Here is a 23,665-nt window from a genome sequence, read left to right as displayed (position 1 = left end):
TGGCCTCGACCAGTGGCATCAAGAGGGGGGACCCACACAGGAACAGTTTCGCCAAGAGCAAAAGACCTGTCCCTCCCTCGAGGGACTCCGCCAACAAGCCCTCGCCCAGAGCGCAGGGGATACCTCCGGAACACATTGGGTCTACTGGGACAATGATCTGCTATACAGTGAACAAAGGATCGCGGAGTTGGGGGCCAGCCGAGTGCTAGTGGTGCCCCTCCGTTTTAGAGACTTCTTGCTAAACCTAGCCCACGATGTCCCCCTGGCGGGACACCTGGGTCAGGATAAAACCTACAGCCGCCTAGTAACCCACTTCTTCTGGCCCAAAATGAGGAATGATGTTCTCCAGCATTGCCGATCTTGCCCCACGTGCCAAGCCAGTGGAAAGAGCGGCCGCAAACTAAAAGCCCCCCTGCAACCATTTCCCGTGGTCACCACCCCGTTCGAGAGGGTCGGGATAGACATTGTGGGGCCCCTGGACCCCCGTACAAAACAAGGACATCGGTTCATCCTGGTACTAGTGGACCACGCCACCCGCTACCCCGAGGCTATTCCCCTGCGAACTGTGACAGCCCCGGTGGTCGGTCGGGCCCTGATGGGGATCTTCTCCCGTGTGGGCTTCCCCAGAGAAGTCGTCAGCGACAGGGGCACAAACTTTATTTCCAAATATATGAAGTCCCTCTGGCAACAGTGTGGGGTCACCTACCGATTCACGACCCCCTATCACCCTCAAGGAAACGGACTCGTTGAGCGGTTCAACCGCACGCTCAAAGGGATGATTGGGGGGTTGGAAGAGCCCCTCCGTCGCCAGTGGGATGTGCTGCTGCCGTGCCTCCTCTTCGCATATCGAGAGGTCCCCCAGAAGTCCCTCGGCTTCAGCCCGTTTGAGTTGTTGTATGGACACCCCGTACGGGGGCCTCTCAGTCTAGTCAAGGAAGGCTGGGAAATGCCCCCTCTAAAGAACCCCCCGGATGTCTTCAAATACCTCCTGACCCTCCGCAACCAGACCCGACGGTTCAGAGAACTGGCAAAAGCAAACCTGGAGGCCAGTCAAGAGGACATGAAAAAGTGGTATGACCAGAATGCCTCCTCCATCGAATTTGAACCCGGACAACAGGTATGGGTCATGTCCCCCACCGAGCCCTGCGCCCTGCAAGACAAGTGGACGGGGCCCTTCAAAGTAGTCGAACGTAAGGGTCCTGTCACCTATCTCATCGACATGGAATCTTCACGGAACCCCCTCCGAGTCCTCCACGCTAATAGGCTGAAACCCCACTTTGTGCGTTCAGAACTCAGCCTCCTGATGGCCACAGACAATGGAGCCGAAGAAGACTCCGAACCCCTTCCTGACCTCCTACGGACTGGGGAGAAAGATGGCTCCGTGGATGGGGTCCGACTCTCGGGAGCCCTCACCCTGGACCAACGCCAGGAATGTCGGGACCTTCTGTTGCAGTTCGCCGACCTGTTTTCCCTCACCCCAGGTGTCACTTCCTGGTGTGTGCACGATGTGGACACGGGGGACAGCCCCCCTATCCGCCACCGGGCCTACCGCGTACCAGATCGGGTACGGGCTTGCATCCAGGGAGAAGTAACCAAAATGCTCACCCTCGGGGTCATTGAGCCCTCAGACAGCCCCTGGGCCAGCCCAGTAGTACTGGTCCCCAAAGCAGCCGCTCCCGGCACCACACCGGAACTCCGGTTCTGCGTCGACTACCGGGGCTTGAATGCGGTCACCAGGACGGACGCACACCCCATCCCCCGGGCAGATGAACTAATCGACCGCATGGGAGCTGCCCGCTACCTCAGCATTTTCGACCTGACGGCGGGCTACTGGCAGATCGGCCTCACACCCCGGGCCCAAGAACGCTCTGCATTTTCCACTCCTGATGGCCATTATCATTTCAAGGTCATGCCCTTCGGCATGAAGAATGCCCCCGCAACATTTCAGCGGCTAGTCAACCAGGTCTTGGCCGGGCTCGAAGGATTCAGCGCCGCCTACCTAGACGACATCGCTGTGTACAGCCACCACTGGTCCGACCACCTCCACCACCTCCGAGCGGTGCTACAGGCCCTTCAGCAAGCTGGCCTCACGATCAAGGCCGGCAAATGCCAAATTGGTCAGGGGTCCGTAACCTACCTCGGACACCAGGTGGGAAGCGGCCTGGTGGCCCCCCTGCAGCTTAAGATTGCCGCCATCCAGTCCTGGCAGCCCCCCATCACCCAGACCGAGGTCCGCGCCTTTTTGGGACTCACGGGCTATTACAGACGGTTCGTGAAAGACTATGGTACCATAGTGGGGCCCCTCACGGAGCTCACGTCCAAAAATCAACCCCAGAAGGTCAACTGGACCCCAGATTGTCAAACAGCCTTCGAACAACTGAAGGCCGCCATGTGCTCCGCCCCTGTGCTCCAGGCCCCCGACTACAGCCGGGAATTCGTCGTACAGACGGACGCCTCCGACCACGGCATTGGGGCGGTCCTGTCTCAATTGAACACCGAAGGCCTTGACCAGCCAGTGGCCTTCATCAGCAGGCGACTCCTACCTCGAGAACAACGCTGGAGCACCATCGAGAGAGAGGCCTTCGCCGTGGTATGGGCCCTCAAAAAGCTCCGGCCCTACCTCTTTGGCACACACTTCCGGGTGCAGACCGACCATCGACCCCTGCAGTGGCTGATGCAGATGCGGGGGGAAAACCCAAAGCTACTACGTTGGTCCATCTCCCTACAAGGGATGGACTTCACTGTTGAACACCGGCCTGGGCCAGACCACGCCAACGCAGATGGCCTGTCCCGGTTTTTCCGCCTCGACGAGGAGAGTCCCCAAGAAGATGGGTGACTCTCCCCGCCTTCAGCTGGGGGGGACGCATGTTGGACAGGCCACGTGAAGGGCCGCTCCCCCTCTGCCCGACCAGGCCCGAGCCCGGTCCCTCAAGTGTCACACACCACCACTTCACGCTTTCCGTCCCCTCCGGGACCCTTGCCTCTGAACATATCGACCTCGTGGGCCCGATCCCTCACTGGCCCGCGCGCCCAGCCTGGGTGCCATCTTGGACACTCCGCCACGAGGCCGCGTGGCCCCCGATCGACCCCGATCCTGGGCCTGGCCAGGCCTCAGACATCCCGGCACCATCATCCACCCAGGAGGTGAGCGGACTACTTGGCGGGTCAATGGGAGAAAGAGGTGTCGATGGCTCTCCCTCGCCAGGTGCCGCTCGCCCACCATCTCCCCGGGCGCTGGCTCCACCCCCCTGCTGGGTGTCTGGACCCCTTCATCCCGGACCCCCCAACCTCCAAGGGCGAGGGTCCGGACATCAAAGAGGATCAGCCCTATAACTGGGGCAGCTCCAGAGCAGGAAGGCAGTTGTATCCTGGAGTCGAGAGACGCAGTGAAGAACTCATCCTTGACGGACTACTGGCGCTGCCGTAGCCCTGCCTTGCGAACCATCGTCCTGCCTGTTGGCGCTGCCAAGACCTTCGTAATCATCATCGTCGTCGGGACCTGCTGGCGTGGCCGCGGACCGTTTGTAACCACCATCTTCATCGGGACCTGCTGGCTCCGCCGCGGACCGTCGCTTCCTTCATCCATCTCGGGACCTGCTGGCTCCGCCGCGGCCCGATCATCTAGAACGCCGAGCTCGAGGATTGAGAGCTATTTTCATCTACTGGTAACAAGACTGTCCCGCTACCCTTTTCCCAATCCAAAGACCAGAATCGAGGGGACCCCTGAGTCCAGACCTCCTTGTATAATTCTACCGTAACTAAAGAATTGCTGATAAAGTATCGTTGAACCTTATCCTGGTGTGGTGTCCGTCTGTGGGGGGGAAGTTACTTGTCTGTACGATCGCTGGAGACGGCTCTCCCCGGAGACCTCTCCCCTTGTCCTCGGCCGACCCTCCCGGTCCGTCTAACAGTCTGAGGGTGTGTGGGGTCTGAGGGTGTGTGGAGGTGTGAGGGTGTGGGGAGAGGGGGTATGTGAGGGGGTGGGTGAGGGTGAGAGGGTGAGTGAGGGTGAGGGTGTGTGAGGGGGTGAGGGTGAGTGAGGGTGTGAGGGTGAGGGGGTGTGAGGGTGTATGAGGGTGAGGGGGTGAGAGGGTAAGGGTGTGTGGGGTCTGAGGGTGTGTGGGGGTGTGAGGGTGTGGGGGTGTGGGGTGAGGCGGTATGTGAGGGTGTGTGTGAGGGGGTGTGAGGGTGGGTGAGGGTGGGAGGGTGTGTGAGGGTGGGTGAGAGGGTAAGGGAGGGTGTGTGTGAGGGTGAGGGGGTGTGAGGGTGAGGGTGTGTGGGGGTGTGAGGGGTTGAGTGAGGGTGAGAGGGTTGTAAGGGTGAAGGGGTGTGGGTGTGAGGGGGTGCGGGGTGTGAGGGTGAGGGGGTGTGAGGGGGTGTGAGTGAGGGTGAGAGGGTTGTGAGTGTGAGGGGTGAGGGTGTGTGTGTGTGAGGGGTGTGAGGGTGAGGGGGTGAGAGTGAGGGGGTGAGGTTGAGGGGGTGAGGGTGTGTGTGTGAGGGTGAGGGGTGTGACGGAGAGGGGGTGAGGGGGTGTGAGGGTGAGAGGGTTGTGAGGGTGAGGCGTGAGGGTGTGTGTGTGAGGTTGGGAGGGTGTGTGGGGGTGGGTGAGGGGGTGTGAGAGTGAGGGGGTGTGAGGTGGTGTGTGGAGTCTGAGGGTGTGTGGGGTCTGAGTGTGTGTGGGGGTGTGAGGGTGAGGGGGTGTGTGAGGGTGGGTGAGGGTGTGTGATGGTGGGTGAGAGGGTGTGTGCGGGTGAGAGGGTGTGTGAGGGTGAAAGGTTGTGTGAGGGTGAGAGGGTGGGTCAGAGGGTGGGTGGGGGTGTTTGTGAGGGTGAGGGGGTGTGGGGGTGTGAGGGGGTGAGTGAGGGTGAGAGGGTTGTAAGGGTGAGGGGGTGAGGGGGTGTGGGTAAGGGGTGTGAGGGTGAGGGGGTGTGAAGTTGAGGGGGTGAGGGTGTGTGTGTGTGTGTGTGTAAGGGTGAGGGGTTTGATGGTGAGGGGGTGTGACAGTGAGGGGGTGTGAGGGTGAGTGAGGGTGTGAGAGTGAGGGGGTGTGAGGGTGAGGGGGTGTGAGGGTGAGTGAGGGTTGTGAGGGTGAGGCGTGAGTGTGTGTGTGTGAGGTTAGGAGGGTGTGTGAGGGTGTGAGGGTGAGGGTGAGTGGGTGTGAGGGTGAGGGGTGTGAGAGTGAGGGGGTGTGAGGTGGTGTGTGGAGTCTGAAGGTGTGTGGTGTCTGAGGGTGTGTGGGGGTGTGAGGGTGTGGGAGTGAGGGGGTGTGAGGGTGAGGGGGTGTGGGGGTAGGTTAGAGTGTGTGTGAGAGGGTGTGTGAGGGTGAAAGAGTGTGAGGGTGGGTGAGGGTGGGTGAGAGGGTAAGTGAGGGTGAGTGTGTGTGTGATGGTGAGGGTGTGTGAGAGGGTGAGGGTGTGTGTGAGGGTGAGGGGGTGTGAGGGTGAGGGGGTGTGAGAGTGAGGGGGTGTGTGAGGGTGTGGGGGTTGTGAGGGGGAGGGGGTGAGGGGTGTGAGGGTGAGAGGGTTGTGAGTGTGAGGTGATGAGGGTGTGTGAGGGTGAGGGGGTGAGGGTAAGGGGTGTGAGGGTGAGGGGGTGTGATGGTGAGGGGGTATGAGGGGTGAGGGTGAGTGAGGGTGAGAGGGTTGTGAGGGTGAGGGTGTGTGTGTGAGGTTTAGGGGGAGTGAGGGTTAGGGCATCTGAGTGTGTGAGGGGGTGTGAGAGTGAGGGGGTGAGGGGGTGTATGTTAGGGTGAGAGAGTGTGAGGGAGTGGAAGAGGGGTGTGAAAGAGTGAGGGTGAGGGGGTTGTGAGGGTGAGGGGGTGAGGGTGAGGGGGTGTGAGGGTGAGGGAGTGTGAGGGTAGGTGGTGTGCGGGTGAGGGGGTGTGCGGGTAAGGTGGTGTGAGGGGGTGTGAGGAGGTGAGGGTGTTTGTGAGGGTGAGGGGGTGTGTGAGGGTGAGGGGGTTTGTGAGGGTGAGAGGGGTGACGGTGAGGGGGTGAGGTTGAGTGGGTGAGAGGGTTGTGAGTGTGTGTGTGAGGGTAAGGGTGTGTGAGGGTGGGGGGTGAGGGTGAGGGGGGTGAGGGGGTGAGGGTGTGTGTGTGAGGGTGAGGTTCAGTGAGGGTGAGGGGGTGAGGGTGTGTGTGTGAGGGTGAGGGTGTATGAGGGTGAGAGTGTGTGAGGGTGAGGGGGTGTGAGGGTGAGGGGGTGTGCGAGTGAGGGGTGTGCGGGTGAGGGGGTGTGAGGGTGAGGCAGTGTGAGGAGGTGATGGTGAGGGGGTGTGAGGGTGAGGGTGTGTGTGAGGGTGTGTGTGAGGGGGTGAGGGTGTGTGAGGGTGTGGGGGTTTGAGGGGATGAGGGTGAGAGCATGGTGAGGGGGGTGAGGGTGTGAGTGAATAGTGAAGAGAACACAAAGCTAAAGAAGCACCAGAACAACAAGAAGGAATAGCCTGCAGGGTAAAACTAATACCAAGATCAGGCAAAACCAGTGATGGCAATTTGGACATTTTTGTCAAAAGTACATAATTGTCAGCTATACAAAAAGTGTAATCAATAACTAGAAGATGAATATGGAGGGGCAACGATTGTGTCTGGCCTAAATTGCATTTATTTGGCTAAATTAGTCAATTGCCTTAAAGAGGTGCATTAAGTGAATGTAAAGTTTGTAAATGTCTGGTCTGCTTTAAGTCGTAAGAAAACGTGTTCACCTTGTCTCCTGCATGTGGGAAAAGCCTTCAAGGCAGCGCTGGGAGGGGGGCTGGGCACGAGCAGATGGTACTGCTTATGACCTGCGGAGCGCGTGAAGTGGCTGCTGGCAAATGGCTTTGATGTTCTTGTCAAGAAGGGGCTGGTGCCCTGAAACGCGTCGACAAGTATAATTAAATGTGAGGCCTAAGGGGGAGCTACATGTTACTTGGTGCGGTCGAGTGACTTCGCAAAGCACATTGGAAACCATAAACTGTACACAGCGGCTGGCCTTTGGGGGGAGGAGCACCAACACAGGCTGGAGAAGGATTTCATCAACCAGCTTGTGTGACTGCAGTTCTGGACTGCTCGAACATTGCAAGTACAGCGCTATATGCTAATTAGCTCCTCCGTGTGAATCGCTACCTTTAATGACTTTTCAATGCAAGCCATGCTGTTTGACCTTACCAAAGGATATCAATGTGATAATTCTTGCATCTCGGACTTAATGTCCCACAAGGCAATTGTTACACGCCCACTGGGGGTGTGTCATACTTAATGAATAAAGTGAGTAAATGAACACGGATGCACTTTTTAATGAGTACCTTGCTGCCCAAGAAGAAGGGGCTGGTGCCCTGAAACGCGTCAGCAAGTATAATTAATTGTGAGGCATAAGGCAGAGCTGCATGTTACTAGGTGCTGTCGAAAGACTTCCCAAAGCGCAACACACTCAAGTTGCCCATAGTGAGAGTGCCCACACTATCACATTTTCTCATGCAGCGAGGTCAGCAACAGGCACCTTCTCATAAAACCGACAATGATCTGGCTTCATAGGCTGACGCGTTTCGGATGCAAATCCTTCTTCCAGAGCCTTTCAAACAAACCGCAAACACAGCGTGGTTTGGAACACCTGCCATTTATTAAGAAGAGGTCCCGCCCGTCATGGCAGGATCACATGTTTTTTTCAGGCTTATGCCGCAAGGTATTCTGGTCTTGGCTGTCTTTACCTTAAATTCCAACCCAAGTGGGTGCTGTGGTTGATGAAAGTGAATATATATATATAACTGACGAAGGCGTACCGCCGAAACGCGTCTGAACCTAACTATCTGTGTGCAATAAATCCGCTTTGGATTTGACCCCCTCGAGTGCAGTTTCTCTGTTTGTGTGCAATTATATATATTTATATATATATATATATATATATATATATATATATATATATATATATATATATATATATATATATTATTATTATTTTTTTTTTTTACAAAGCCGAAAAGGTGAAATGCGTCTATCGAGGGGGCAGGGGGTCTCCCAATAAATCAATTTTTTGAAACACTAACTTGGAGTGCCGTCTGCTTTCGACGAACCACGGACGTGTTGAATATATATATATATATATATATATATATATATATATATATATATAATGTTCTCCTGGTATCATTCACCAAGATGACAAAAAGACTCGCACTCTAGGGTCCGTGTTTCAAGGTAAAGTATTTATTGGCGACGAGTTTCGACCAGACGGTCTTCTTCACTAGCCGTATATATGTATATTATCTTCAAACCCTTATTTCTAAGAAGAATGGAGACGCACTCATGGGCACTTTTGCAGTAGTTTTCATTTATTTGTCATTCACACGGGTCATCGAGCACAATACAAACTTCATGTGTGATGATAGTCTATAAATATGAGAATATTGGTTTGTTTAATTATGATTTTTTTGGCCCCCCATTTTTTTCTCTATATTTCTTTTCCCCCCTTCCTTTTCCTTTCTACATTAATTTTGTGATTGTAAATAGTTCGTAGAATTTTTGAACAAAGGTTTTATAGAAAATCATGTAAATCAATAATTTATAGGATAAGTTGGTATACCATTTGATATGGTTGTGATTCCATGATGAATTAGTATAATACTTAAAAGGAATCTGTAGATGTCCCAGGCTTATATAAGCATAATAGCACAGAAGCCAATTGGCGTATGCCCATCGGAGGGCAGGAAACAAAGTATTAACTGAATGGGATCATAAAATTGGTAATTTTGTTGCAACCCATCTTTTTTTCAAATGAAAATGGAAAATGGGGGTCAATATCGCTATTCTATGGGGGTAGAATGAATAATGAATGAATTATGACTAAAATGTTGTATCAGAACTACATGTCCCATAATTCCTCCTGTGAGGAAACAGGAAGTTCAGATGTTATCTGTGTGAAAAAAGTATAAACACTGCAAACATAGCGTGAGATATCAACCGTGATCAGGATGTCGGATGACACTGAAATGCGTTGGTTGAAGCCATGACCTGTGTGAATTACAAATAAATGAAAAATACTGCAAAAGTGCCTGTGAGTTCGTCTCCATTCTTCTTGGAAAAGAGGGTTTGAAGAATATTGTATGGCTTGGCTCCGCCGTGGGGAACTGCACCACATTTGAAGCGCCAAAGCTTGGGCGCCATTGAGCCATATCGAGAGGATTGTTTATTTAGTCGGAGCAGGTGAACACTGGTGTAACATTGTATCGGAAGGAGAAACTCCAAAACAGGAGAGCGTGTTACCCGAACCGGACAGTAGAAAGGAACCGCGGAATCCAGTCGGAGGTAAGAGGATACATGATTAAATGCATGGTTTTTAACAATATTAGTTTGAAATATTATTTTTTGCGATATTTTTGGGTATACCATTCTACTTATAGGGAAACAATTTTTCTGCAATCAGTGACCCGCTAGAGGCCAAATTATTAATGGGGGAATTGAAGATCCACAAAGATTCTCAAATATAATGTTCACCGGTAATCAACACCTATCACGTCTTTGGGAAACTAAGGATGGCATGGAAGGGAAATCTTGGGGAGGTGGCAAACAACGAGTGCGGAAGCCAGAATGGCTCATGACCACACTGTTACTGAACTTCATTGGATTCAGTTAAAGTACTTACCTCAATTGTACCTCACACGACTTAGGCTTTGGTGATATGACATATAGTTTTTCCTGTGTGCCTTCTTTACAAACATCACACAGGCAATTTATTTCACACAATTTGGTCATGCAACATCATTCGGCCATCCGGCAGAGGTTTATGATACATTGGAAGGGGTGCCATTGTGGAATTTATCAGAAGGTTCAAGGCTGGGGCTACTGCACATAACAATTGGCATTGACTCAGACTGCCACACGATGGCGTTTCTGTGAGTAGGATTTCTAGATGATGAATGCGATAATGCTAGAAAATGGAAAATTTCTGATACCCCATCTGTGGAAGGGTGGTGCTCGGGCCTGAATAACTGCTTGAGTCTTGAGATACCATTGGAGAGGTCACGGAGATGTCCCCAATAGCACAATACATTCTGGAGGGATTTGTATAACTGTAGAGGGACTCCGTTCAAGCCCACGGTCGATTCTCTTTGAGTGATGAAACGTTCGACTCTGTTTGGAGGGGCTGAGAAAAAAACAGGCGTAATATGCATTATGTAACTCATATAGATTCCAATTTTAAAATGGGTAGACTGCGTGATGCGGTGGGAGGGTGAGTACTTTATATACAGATCATGTTTTCATTTTCTTGCTGCATTGGAGGAGGATTAAAAATCCAATAAAATGTGTCATGAAAAAACAAGAAATGTTAAACTCACTGACTCTTTAAGTACTGAGAAAGGCTGGCAGTAGGATACCCACAGAGAGAAGTCTCATCAGGCAGCCATCTTCAATGGCCTTCAAGCTATGCCCCAGGATGGTAAGAACAAACTTGTGCTTGTTTTAAAATCGAAACATTGCAGGGTAAAGGCGGAACCGTTTGGGGAAAAGTGTCCAAGTTGAAAGAAAAAAAAAGTACACGTGAACAAGAGCTGTCGATTAAGCAAAGATGAATAATGGAAATGTTGTTTTCGTGCTATTACATTTCAAAGATTGTTGCGACAGCTGGTCCTGTATGGCACTGGGGAAGTCCTTTAAGTGAATGGATTTTACTCCTTGTGATGCATTGATTTATTTATTATTTATTTATTTGTTTTTGCAATTTTTAAAGCGCTGCAATTACCCGTGGGTGTCTCGGCGCTAACAGCTAAAAGCTAACTAACCAGAGGTTAAACATTGAAACAATAAATAAAAGTGATCTACGAGGAATGTCATTGAGAAAACAGCCAGGTCTTTAGCTGCTTTCTGAAGACAATCAAAGATGGACTAATCTTTATGTTAAGGGGAAGGGAGTTCCACAATTTCGCCGCTGCTATGGTGAAACATCTGTCTCCCCAGGTCACTTTCCTTGTTCTAGGAATCTGAAGCATGTGAGCCGTCTTAGAACGCAACGTTCTAGGGGTTGCCAAAGGTTTAAAGGAACTTCTCAGGAATTTAGGGCCCGTGTTATTTATTGCCTTATAGACAATACAGAGGGTCTTGAACTTCGTGCGACTTCTGACTGGAAGCCAGTGCAGTTGGTCCAGATGTCCAGAAACAGAGCTGTATTTGGGAATGCCTAATAGAATTCTGGCGGAGGCATTTTGTATTAGTTGCAGTTTGGAAAGAACCTTTTTTTGAGCATTGAGGAAGAGGGCGTTGCAGTAATCAGTGCGAGAAAACACCAGTGTGGATATAAGTGTTTTTCCCAAAGCTATGGGAAGATACGGTAAAAGTTTCTTTATTTTCCTTAAGATGTTAAAGGAAGATGAAACTACCGAATTCGCATGATGATGGAAAAGGAGCTTGTTGTCAAATATCACTCCCAGATTTCTGACTTTACTAACAGGTTGGGGTGGAATTCCCAATTCCTCAGGCCACCATGAAGGGGACCACAAAGGTTGAATATTTCCAAACAGCATAACCTCCGTCTTAGATGAGTTGAGTTTTAAGCAAACAAGTTGACGGTATTCAGAGGGTGGAGACTAGCTGAGAAAGAACACCATTGGGTACATTGTCAACAATATGGAAGACATTTGTCAAAAAGGCAGCCAGTCCAACTGCCAGTTGTAGTGCATGTTTAAAAAAAAAAACAAAAAAACTTTATTGTGCAAAATACAAAGAGAAACAATTAAAACATGTCAAAATACATGTGTCCATACTTCCACCGTAACCCACTGCAACACCCAGCCACCCATACAACCATCTCTTTCATTGTTCCACCCATGATCCAGTCCCAGCAACATCACTCAGCTGACATAGGTACGCCACAGTGCACCTCTTCAATGGAGTCTTGAAAGTATGCAATCTGAATCAAGGTGATCTATTATTCAGGGAATCCACTAATTTGGTAAGCATCCCAGCCCATTCAGAAATGTCTTCAGTCAGGCACTCGTCCCCTTTACCCTTTCAATGGTTTTCATCTGCAATTGCCCATTCACGCAAATCTTTTCTTCAAACTTCTTGACTAGGGCTCCCAGCCGAGACCGAATGTATGGTGATCTGACACTTGGCCACACCATGCCCAATGCTGCAATCCGCATCCTCAACTTTGAGAATCTCGTTGAAGGGAATACACCCAACAAACATTGATTTATTGATGGTGCTGGTAATCCATTGATCGCTAATTGTAAACTCTTGAAAACAGCATTCCAAAAAACAACCATTCTACAGAAACCTCAAACTATATGCAGACCGTCCCCCCCCTGCCTGTCGTAGCTGTACCACATATTACCTTAAGTGTTTGCAAATGACGTGGCTGAGTGTGCATACTCAGGGGCATATCAACAAGAAACATAACGCCGCTTTTCCGGCACATAGTGCCGGAAAAGCGGCGATTATTCTAACTCATTATCATCAAAGCACTGCTAACATGCATTAACGCATGGTAGCAGCCGTTACATCAACGCCTCGGCCCGCATCGATAATGAAATGCGAAGTAGGCATTGCTTCCCAGAAACAACAGGGAAAAACTCGCTAACCAGACATCGCAGTATTTGTAAGCCGGCCCAGGACAAGCGAAGCGATAGTAAAAGCCAGGCTGACTGTGGTTATCGCTGTAATCTAACGTCTCCTTTTTTCCGACTTAGCAATCTGTATGATGGGAGGTGGATCACAAGGTTAAGTCCACATCTCCATATTATCTACATTTTCATTAGCGCAGTTCACTTATCGTGGGATTTCGCATGCTAATACTCATTCTCACCGGATTTCACATTGCCTGTTAGCAAAGCGTTGCAAATATGCCTCTAACACGGTGATGTGATCCCGCAATAGACGGTGATAATGACAAACGCTCTAAACGTGTTTTGCGATACGTATCGCGCATTGTTGTTAATATGCCCCTTAATTACCACTGTAGAAAAGAGGAAGTGGGAGGGTAAGTCAATGAAAGTCAATAGTATTGATAGATTGCTCAATTGACATTCAGACAAAGAGAGATGGCCTGGACAGAGATTCTGGAGGGAGATTTATCATGCTCTTCCGCTGTGTGCAGTGCAAAGTAATTTACAGGTTGGGTTACATGAACAATGTTAGGGAAGTGGCAACACCTGATTCTAGAAGGTATGTGTCCAGGGCAGCTCAGCAGAAGGCTGAAAGTGTCAGAGGGCAATTATAGTCTGAGTGGTTCCTGCCAGTACAAAAGGCCTAAGAGAGTTATTTCTATGAAGCTGGGGTGGATGGAAGTGTCTTAGGCAGGCCCAAGCTAGGCAGTCATTATTCCAGCCAAATTACCATTGTCTTTAGCATCTGCAGCCCTGCTACTTGTGGGTGGTGAGGTTTCAGTGGGAGTGGCATGTGACAAGCAATATTCCACTGGTGCAAAGAAGGTAAGAAAAACCAAGTGGGAAGACTTTGGTGTTGTTTTTTCAAGGTCGTTTGCTCTATATGAGCGGAAACAAGCTATTGTCATGAGTGTATGGCGAACATATCTGGCACAGTGTCCCTTTGGCAAACGGCTCATCATTTTCACACGCAGACCAAACTTAGCATATTTGTTAGCTGAGGTTCCTGTGGCACATGCTTCCTTGGCGCTCTACATGATTCTGCCTGTTGCTCACAATCAAGTTGCTAGACTGGTTGATGAAGGTCTAACAAAGCGAAACTCCTTTTAGCATGGGAGGCCAGGCCATGCAACCACTTATGGTTAGCAACATCTGATTATTAGTCTTGCGACACAGACATTTTTGTCTGCACCTCAGTGGGAGAATACCTACCAGCTCCCCCTTCTCATGGTAGGCAGTTCCAAAAGGCCCAGCTCCCTCAGACTGCAACAAATGAGCAGCAGCCAACATCTTGGGCCACAGTGATGTCACTGCACATAACTTTCACCACTAGGGGGCCCCTGATCCCATTCCTCACCTTCTCCAGGCTCAAAGAAAACCCTGCTGGGCCAAGCATGCACCTTGGTTAGAGTTGATTATAGTGGTTGTCGAAGGGGAGGCCGAAAGATAAGCACCAAATAGTAAAGCAATCCTAGTAATCAAGTATAAAACAAATGAAGGATGAATGGTAAGTGCATTGTCTGAGATAATGGCTATGTCCCGTTATTAGTCACACACATGAACACCATTATTTGTGGCATTTTTGTTTTTTAATTGCGTTTATTTCGTCCACAGGAAGCTACACTTGCTCACTGGAAGATGACCTTAATATATATGTACAGAGGAAAGAACTTGTGGTTCAGCTACTGAAAGAGGAGAGTCATGATATTGTTGTGTGTGGTGGTGATGAGGTGGACATATTCAAATGCTGCACTAATGGCAAGATTACAAAACTTAAAGCAAATTGCACAGTGGGAGAACAAGGCTTTCATGGTAAGCAGTGTCTACATTTCCTTATGTATGCCTGAATCACAGTGACTGGAATTGTAATGTAGTTTTAAACTCAAGGGCTGACTCTCAAACAGTGCTTGAAATGGAAACATAGAAGTGCAGGTACTCTGTACCAGAGTACCTGCTTGTGTACGAGAAGTGCTGGTACTCTCCAATTAAAAGTATAGAATTTCTCTTGAGAAGTGCTGGCACTCTCCCACTCAAAATAAAAAGTGCTGTTACTCCGTACCAGACAGTACCGGCCCATTTAAAGGACTGCTCGCAAATATTTTTACGAGTCAGAAATCTAATATTTTCGTTTTTTTCCTCTGATGTTTAAAAACGTATTCCACACGTATTTCAGTGGAAATTAAAGCAATTCCAGGGATCCCCTGCAAAATACTCACTGGAAACGTGTCTTCCGCACCACGTATGTATGTGTGTGTGTGTATATATATATATATATATACCAAAAAATTGGCGAAAATGAGCCCGCGCCTCTTTCGGATTGCGGGCCTCAACAGGGTTTCGCCTTACCCCAATACATCCAATAGTAACGTTGTCAAATTCGTTTCAAAGACTACAAGTTGAGGCCCAAACTGCATTCAAGGTGAAGTTTATTTGGCGATCACACCCAACGCGTTTCGCAGCCACAGCCGCTTGTTCACGAAACGAATTTGACAACGTTACTGTTGGATATATATATATATACTCGGCGGCACACCCTCTCGTTCAGGCGCACCGTGTAGTGACCGTGGGCGAGACTGCAATACACGGTGCCCCCCCAGCTGTTGGATTTCCACCATGGTTTGAGGAGCGGCAAGGGGAGAGAGGAGGCGATAACGATCGCCTGATCAAGAGGTTGAAAAGAGGCTTTGTTTCATCCTGCGGGGCACCTGAGCTGGAGTGTGGCCCTTAACCAGACAATTGGGACATCACTTGATGTTAGTAGTGTAGCTGTCACTGTACAGGCACACTTGAGGACTACGCCTTCCAGCATGCATCTGCTCAACAGGAGGAGTGTGAGGGGCGAGTACATCCCATATTGGAGGAGGAGCTCGATGACGCCATCCTGGGTGCGGTCTATCCACCACCTGAAAGCCATCTGACCCCCAGAGCGAGCGTGGAGTTCGTGGAACCGGCACTGATGAGAGCCATTGGAGGCTTGAAACGCGTATGCCTGAGCGTTTCAGGAACTACTTAGCACCACGCGCAAAACGAAAATCAATAAAGCAGCTTGTCTTCACCCTCGGAGTTGTGTCGCGCTTTTTCCTATCTGGGAACAGGCATTGGACTTATATATATATATATATATATATATATATATATATATATTGGTCCAATCCTGGCTTGACTTCCAAAAGAACAGGCACCGACTCCGTGGATGAAAATCAAAGGTTTTTATTAACCAATGCACACGATCAGACGCGTTTCGGTGGACAAGTCCACCTTGTTCACTACATCTGTATATATATATACATGTATATAAATCAAGTCTCACTGTCCCTGTATTTAAAGATAGAAAGTTTGGTTAGCTTTGCACTGCCTATGTATTTTGGAACATTGCTTGAGAAATTATACTGCTATGGTACTGCTAAAACTCTCCATTTATCTATTATAGAATGCCATCATATGTTTCTCTACACATACATCTGCGCTGATTTAATGTAACTAAGCATTGTCCTTTTTTTTAATTACTCACTGAACACATTGGTGGTTATTAGTTATAATCGAAGTAGTACTTTTGATTTATTTTTCACTGATTCACTGTTAACTTATCACTAAATTTCTCGCCTAAAATATTCAGGCAGCTGATAAAATCGATCATTCAATACTAGGATCAGGTTGCCAACTTTTGGTTAAGTGCTCGCCCACTTGGGCAGTATTAATGTAAACAGCAAATTACAGACTGCAGATGGACGCACGTAAAATGTGTGACCAGTGGCTTTGCTGCATATTAAAATTATGTGGTTATAGTTCCGTAAATCAATTAAGGAGCTATGTACTAAAAATGTCTTTATTTATTACGAAAGGTATATATATTTTTATAGAGATGTATATATATTTTTTTACATATATGAAGGTGTACATTTATGAAATTCTGTATATATTTGTGATTTAACTTGTACATTCCACTGGTATCCCCATGTAAATCTTTTTGCAGTCTGATTTATATATATAGTGCGTTACATAGTCTGTTTTTCAGTTCTATTTTTGTAATGTCACAGCTGTTTTCAATTTTGTGTTACCTTGCACTTTAAATTTGGCACCGGTCCATGAGTAACGCGTCAGGTGATCAAGGTCCAGGTCGGACCGAAACGCGTCATGGCGGCATACTGATGCAGGGCGGAAAACTTAAATAAATGAAGAAACGCACGAAAAAATTGGGTCCGCGTTGTCTATCTGAGTCTGTGGTTTGCTTACTGGATTCTGGAAGGATAGAGTACTGCAATATTTTGGTGTCAATTTGCTTCTTTGACTCGAGCGGATAACCCCTCCTTGCTATGGGCGTTGCGGCATTGGAAGCAGCTGGTCTCGTTTTGGCAGGACGTACTCATTTGCTCTGGTGAAGAGCGAGCCGCACGGAAGCCCCTGGATACCGTGGAGAAGTTCCTGCCTGTGGTGCCGGAATCGAGGTGGCCGGAGTGTTTGAATCCGAGCGACCTGAAGATATCTGGAGAGGTAGGAACATATCGGACTATCCAGTTAGGAGAGTGCTGGGTGTGGAGTTACAATTGTGCCTTAAAACTCCCACTGTTTAAATCCCCATCGCCCGTTTTGCATCATGGCCGCGGAGGCGTTACGTAGCCGAGAAGAGGCGGCGATCGACATCTTTGATGATTCCCCGGCTGGGGGGTCAACTGTGACGGTGCAGGAACAGAATACTGCACCTTCAGTGAATACTAGCGCGAGAGACTTATTTAGGCGCTTGGAGAAATTGATGCGTGCCGAGCAGGCCAAATGGTGGGAGGAGAAGTCATTAACTCGCTATTTGGAGGTGGGCAGGGTCCCCAGAGGGTTGCGGATTACTCTGGCGCCTAGCTATGAGAACCCTGACCCCGCCATGCTTGGAGAATGGGCGGATGCTAATCTCGAATCATCAGCCAAATTGATAAGAATACTGGTGAAATATGCAGCGAGTGATAGACTGAAACTACAAGCACAAATTGATGCATTACAAGTAGAAATGGCCGCTATTGAAGAGAATGAGAATATCAAAAAAATGAGAGAGGATATGCTGATTAGACTGCGAAAGGATGAAGATGCGATAAAAAAGCGCAAAGCTTTCAAATTTAACAGAGACAAACTTGATTACCAGAATGGTAATGTCTTTACATTTGCCCGGAGGTACGGCGCTGCTAAAAATAAAGATAACATATCCACTCAGCGCAAAAAACAAGGTACCGCAGGTGATAGTACACCCTCGCTCACATCTACTTCTGAACAAAGTGTGGTCAGTGGAAGTGAAAATGAGGAGGAATGCGGTCCATCTAACCAGCCAAAAGACGGAGTTTTAATTATGTCCCGGGCAGAGGAAATTAATGTGCTTTGCCAAGATTGGAGAGAAAAGCTAAGACCCCGGAAGAAGCAGCCGCAACAAAAAGGCTCGCTAACGCCAAGCGGGGGGCCAGGAGGCAGCGCTACAGGCAGCGCAAACTTAAGCAAACCTCCGAAAAAAACAACGAGGGGCAGATGGAACCGAAAATGAATCTTGAAGACACGGCTAATACTGTTATTAACCTTTCTGACATCGCATTGAATAAGGCCGAATGTCAGATACTTTCTCTTGGCCTTTCTTTCAGTCCCGAAAGCAATTTTAATTATTCTGAAACCCGAATGGATGTGTTTCGATTTATCCGGAAATTAAAATTGCAAAAATTTCACAAAACAAAGGTAAATAAGGACAGCACTAAGACTCCTCAATATGCAACCAGTCCACCCTTATTATCTGCCGGTGATGTGAATTTGTTCTTTGACTTACAGCAACTGCAGGGAGATCAAACTGAACCCATTAGTGCATTGGGATTGGAAGGTATGGATTTTGGTTGTACTACAAAAACTCCATTCAAACCAAAATCGATTTTTTTGCCTATTATGATGCATGATAACTTAGATCGTTTTCATGAACTGGTTGCCTCGGATTTGAAAGATCTATACAGAGTCACTAATCAATGTAGCACCAAAATGAATTGCAAACAAAGGTGCTACATAGAACTGATGAAGAAGTTACAGGCCAGTGAGGAACTTGTTATAAAACACTCTGACAAGGGGGGCAACATTGTTCTATGGCCTAGACCCATGTATATGGAGGAGGCATACAGCCAACTCAATGATGTTTCTTGCTATAAACGTAGTATTTACAAATAATGAAGTCATCTTGGTTGGATTATTATGGCAAATTACTAGCTTGGAAAAGTAGTGGATTAATCAGCAATGATGAATACCTTTTTTTGCATAATGATTACCCTACTGTACCTTCGATATATTTTCTTCCCAAGGTGCATAAGAATATGGAAAAACCTCCTGGCAGGCCCATAATTTCTAGTATTGGGAGTTTAACTGAGAACACCTCCAAATATGCAGATTTTTTCTTACAAGAATAGGTGCTCACATTACCATCTTATGTTAGGGACACCTCTGATTTCTTGAGAAAAATTCGTGACAATAATTGGTCTGATGACTTGATTTTAATTACCATGGACGTTGCATCCCTCTACACTTCTATCAGTCATCGGGATGGGATCAGGGCGATTGAATACTACCTCAATCGTAGACCTGCATGCTTTACTCTCAAAAATGAAATGTTGGTGGATATGATTAAAATATGTTTGGAACATAACTATTTTACTTTTGATAACACCATCTTCCAGCAGATAAGGGGGGTAGCTATGGGGGCCTGCTTCTCCCCCAGCTACGCCTGCCTACATATGGGCTGGTGGGAGGAGCAGGTCCTGAAAACTGAGCATGAAACCACCTTGAAGGCACATGTCCCCCTTTGGCTGAGGTATATCGATGACCTCTTCATCTTGTGGAGGGGATCAGAGGAAGTAGCCAGGGACTTCATTGACAGCTTAAATGATAACCTATTGAACTTGCAGTTTACTGCTCACATGAGCAAGACCTCTGTAGTCTTCCTAGATGTTGAAGTATATATAAATAATAACAGTATATGTACTAGACTACATCGTAAGCCTACTGCTGGAAACTCGGTTCTCCATGCCTCCAGTCACCATCCCCAGCACTTGATCAACAGCATCCCCTATGGGGAGATGCTGCGGATCAAACGCATCTGTAGTGATGAGGAGGAATGCAAACTGGCACAGAGGAGTTGTAAGGAACGGTTACTTCTAAGGGGATACAGTCCTGCGATTATAGAGAAAGCCATTCACAAAACTGAGTCTCTGAATCGTGAAAGTGCTTTAGCCCCTAGAATCCCAATCACGGCTAGTGGTGCTAGTAAAAAGGTGAGGGTCATTGTCACCTATAACAAACAACAGGCGGCCATTAGAAAAATACTCCGAAGACATTGGGATTTATTGCTGAAGGACCCCGTTATTGGCGAGGACTTACTTAGGGACAATCCTACCCCTCAAATAACTTTTCGTAAAGCCAGATCCATGGGTAATAGTCTGGACAAATGTAATCCTGAAATCAGGCCCCCTACTAATTGGCTTTCCAAACAAAAAGGCTTTTTCAAATGTTTTCATTGCAAAGCTTGCAAGCATGCCAAAAATGTTAAGGAATATAATACTCCTTTCTTGCCCCAACCTGTTAAAATCAAACGACGCATTGCATGTAAAACTGAATACGTTGTTTATGTGTTGGAATGCCCTTGCGCATTGCGTTATAATGGCAGTACTAAGTTACCCGTGCACATGAGGATCCTTCAACATCTCCGGGCCATTAACAACAAGGACCAAACATACCCGGTTGCACGGCATTTCGAAGCCAAACATGGCAGTGACGACACTCTTCTTCAGTACTTTGCCATAGACTGTATACCTTCGTCGCGCAAAGGGTGAAACAGGGATAGTGCCTTAAGAGTGTTGGAGACTAGATACATCTTGGAATTAAATTCCAAAGTTCCAAATGGTCTCAACACCACGGAGGACTTATATACATGTTTATAAATCAAGTCTCACTGTCCCTGTATTTAAAGATAGAAAGTTTGGTTAGCTTTGCACTGCCTATGTATTTTGGAACATTGTTTGAGAAATTATACTGCTATGGTACTGCTAAAACTCTCCATTTATCTATTATAGAATGCCATCATATGTTTCTCTACACATACATCTGCGCTGATTTAATGTAACTAAGCATTGTCCTTTTTTTTAATTACTCACTGAACACATTGGTGGTTATTAGTTATAATCGAAGTAGTACTTTTGATTTATTTTTCACTGATTCACTGTTAATTTATCACTAAATTTCTCGCCTAAAATATTCAGGCAGCTGATAAAATCGATCATTCAATACTAGGATCAGGTTGCCAACTTTTGGTTAAGTGCTCGCCCACTTGGGCAGTATTAATGTAAACAGCAAATTACAGACTGCAGATGGACGCACGTAAAATGTGTGACCAGTGGCTTTGCTGCATATTAAAATTATGTGGTTATAGTTCCGTAAATCAATTAAGGAGCTATGTACTAAAAATGTCTTTATTTATTACGAAAGGTATATATATTTTTATAGAGATGTATATATATTTTTTTACATATATGAAGGTGTACATTTATGAAATTCTGTATATATTTGTGATTTTAACTTGTACATTCCACTGGTATCCCCATGTAAATCTTTTTGCAGTCTGATTTATATATATAGTGCGCTACATAGTCTGTTTTTCAGTTCTATTTTTGTAATGTCACAGCTGTTTACAATTTTGTGTTACCTTGCACTTTAAATTTGGCACCGGTCCATGAGTAACGCGTCATGTGATCAAGGTCCAGGTCGGACCAAAACGCGTCATGGCGGCATACTGATGCAGGGCGGAAAACTTAAATAAACGAAGAAACGCACGAAAAAATTGGGTCCGCGTTGTCTATCTGAGTCCGTGGTTTGCTTACTGGATTCTGGAAGGATAGAGTACTGCAATATATATATATATATATACATACAAAAAAGAAGGAGAAAACTCTGGGTAGTTCTCAAATGTAGGTGGACAGCAGCTCCTGTTAGAGCACTCTCAAAACCAGCGACACTCCAGATCTGCTCACCTCAAATGTCTTTTTTTCTATCAAAGTCTTTAAGCATAGGATTAGCACATTGCCATCCACGCCAAGATAGAAAAGAACAAAGTCTTTTGCCATTTCTACAACAAAGTCTTTAAGCATAGGACTAGCACATTGCTGTCCTTGCCGAGCTGTAAAATGACAAAAGCCATTGATCACTCCAGGCACAGTATTACAGCTTTGAATTGGTAAAATAACAACTCAAGCCAACCTGAAATGATAAAAGCAACCCCTGACACAGTGTTTCGCTCTAATTACAGCTCTTCAAAGAGGTATAGCTTTGTCCAGACTCGAGGGAGCACCCAGTATAAGTCAAAACAAAACCCTTTCAGGCATAGAGTGACGCATACATTATGCAAAAAAGAAGGAGATCAATCCAATTAGCCGTCATTCTAAAATCTTTGATCCGTAAATCAACTTTTTATGCACCTAATGACATTTACATGAGCAAAAGGTTTACTGAATCAGATGGTAATTTAACAGCTGTAGTGTGTCAACTGTAAAAGCATACCTGACCGTGTATAATGTCCTTTAAATTATCTTTATAAGTTGTACTAAAATAGCTCTTTAAAATGTAAGGTTTTTTGGAGTATGAATTCTTCCATGTTTTCAATAACAATGTTAAAGAGCCTAAAGAAGGTGCTTTAAAATTTAGTATCACTAATGGCAAACCTGCCTTTGGCTTCAGAAATGAAATTGCAATTGAAAAGTGACACTTAGACATTATGTGCTGCAGAGTGAAAACATGAGGCTTTGATATTCACATGCTTGGTCAGACGCTTTCCATTTAGCAATACATGAAAAACATCGACAAGTAATTCATAGCTTGACCTAAATATGTTTTTCTTTTTATATATCAGTTATTTTAATTTTGCAATAAGAATACAATAAGAATACAATGGGTGGGTGGAGCTTCACTCATATTGCACGAGGCACACCTTACATAAAATAGGTAGAGCACCTTCTTCCATACACTATGGGATTGTCCCAAAATTAAGGAATACTGGCCTAGAGTGATGAGAACAATGTCACAGTCGGTGGGGTTATCTCTAGTGCCAGAGCCGAGACGATGCTTGCTAAATATATGGGAGCCGAATGATTTAACTCGTCACGCACAGAGCTGGGCCACGCTGGGGATCATGGTTGCTAAGAGGAAGGTGGCACAGAAAGGGGGTCGGTGGAGGTTCCAACGCTTACCGCATGGGGGAGGGACATGGATGCAGCTATGTTTGCTGTATGAACAGTGTTCATTAATCAGGGGTGCCCCCGAAAGTGGCGTAAAATTTGGGGGGCATGGAATAGTTTCAGAGGGGACATATGTGAACCACCACCCGAGCAAGAAGATGAGAATTCGGACTAGGATAACGATATGAGTGCAAATTACAAATGGGGCTCCGATAATGGAAAAATAATGCTGACAAGATGTGATTTAAATCTATTGATTGTGCTTTTATGTACTGTATTACTGTATTTTGATGAACCATTAAGTGTTCGATTGCTATACTGCATTGTTCTAGAAAACAATACAAATTTTCACAAAAAAAGAATACAATGGGTGACATTGTTCAGCAGGCGAGCAGTGAGGGAATTATTACAGCAGTTTACACAATAGAAAAAGAGACAACAGAGCAGTTGACTTCCAATCATACATAGATTCAAAAATAGAGGCTTGGGGGAAATGGAGGATGCCTTGTTAACCCTGTTTCTACCTGCTGCTGGCCCTGTCTGAGTCTTTCTGTTGGTTTTAGGAGGTCCCCACAGACCGCTCTCCAAGTCATGAGATCCGCAACCCTCCTGCTGGCCTTCATGTGTACTTCTCCAGCAATTGACTATTTTTGCATATCTCTCCACCAATCCATCATCAAGAGAGAATGCCAACACATTCACACAATGGCAGTCCTACGTCTTGTTAGCCTAGAAGTTTCTGCAATTACTCTTAGTACTATCTTGTGGGTTTTAGGTCTTGGAACATGCCCCAGTAGGCAGTGAAGTGGGGTGGCCTCAGTCCGAAGGCCAGGCCTGTTCCTCCCCTCACCCGCTCCACAACTAG

At 47.0% G+C, this 23,665-nt stretch overlaps 1 protein-coding gene across 1 annotated transcript in view; it reads left to right on the top strand.

Annotated features, from left to right (window-relative positions):
• LOC147707022 (adhesion G protein-coupled receptor F5-like) overlaps positions 1-23,665 on the top strand; it is a 580,791-nt gene that overhangs the window by 293,789 nt on the left and 263,337 nt on the right. Inside the window, exon 10 of the mRNA XM_086926246.1 lies at positions 14,189-14,386. Within this exon, the coding sequence (XP_086782372.1) occupies positions 14,189-14,386 (198 nt within the window). The remainder of the gene's footprint in view (positions 1-14,188; positions 14,387-23,665) is intronic.

This window comes from Lissotriton vulgaris, chromosome 6, assembly GCF_964263255.1.
Source record: "Lissotriton vulgaris chromosome 6, aLisVul1.2, whole genome shotgun sequence".
NCBI classification, from domain to species: Eukaryota; Metazoa; Chordata; class Amphibia; order Caudata; family Salamandridae; genus Lissotriton; species Lissotriton vulgaris.
The sequence above is the reverse complement of the archived record's forward strand: the minus strand, read 5'-3'. Positions and strand labels throughout refer to the sequence as shown.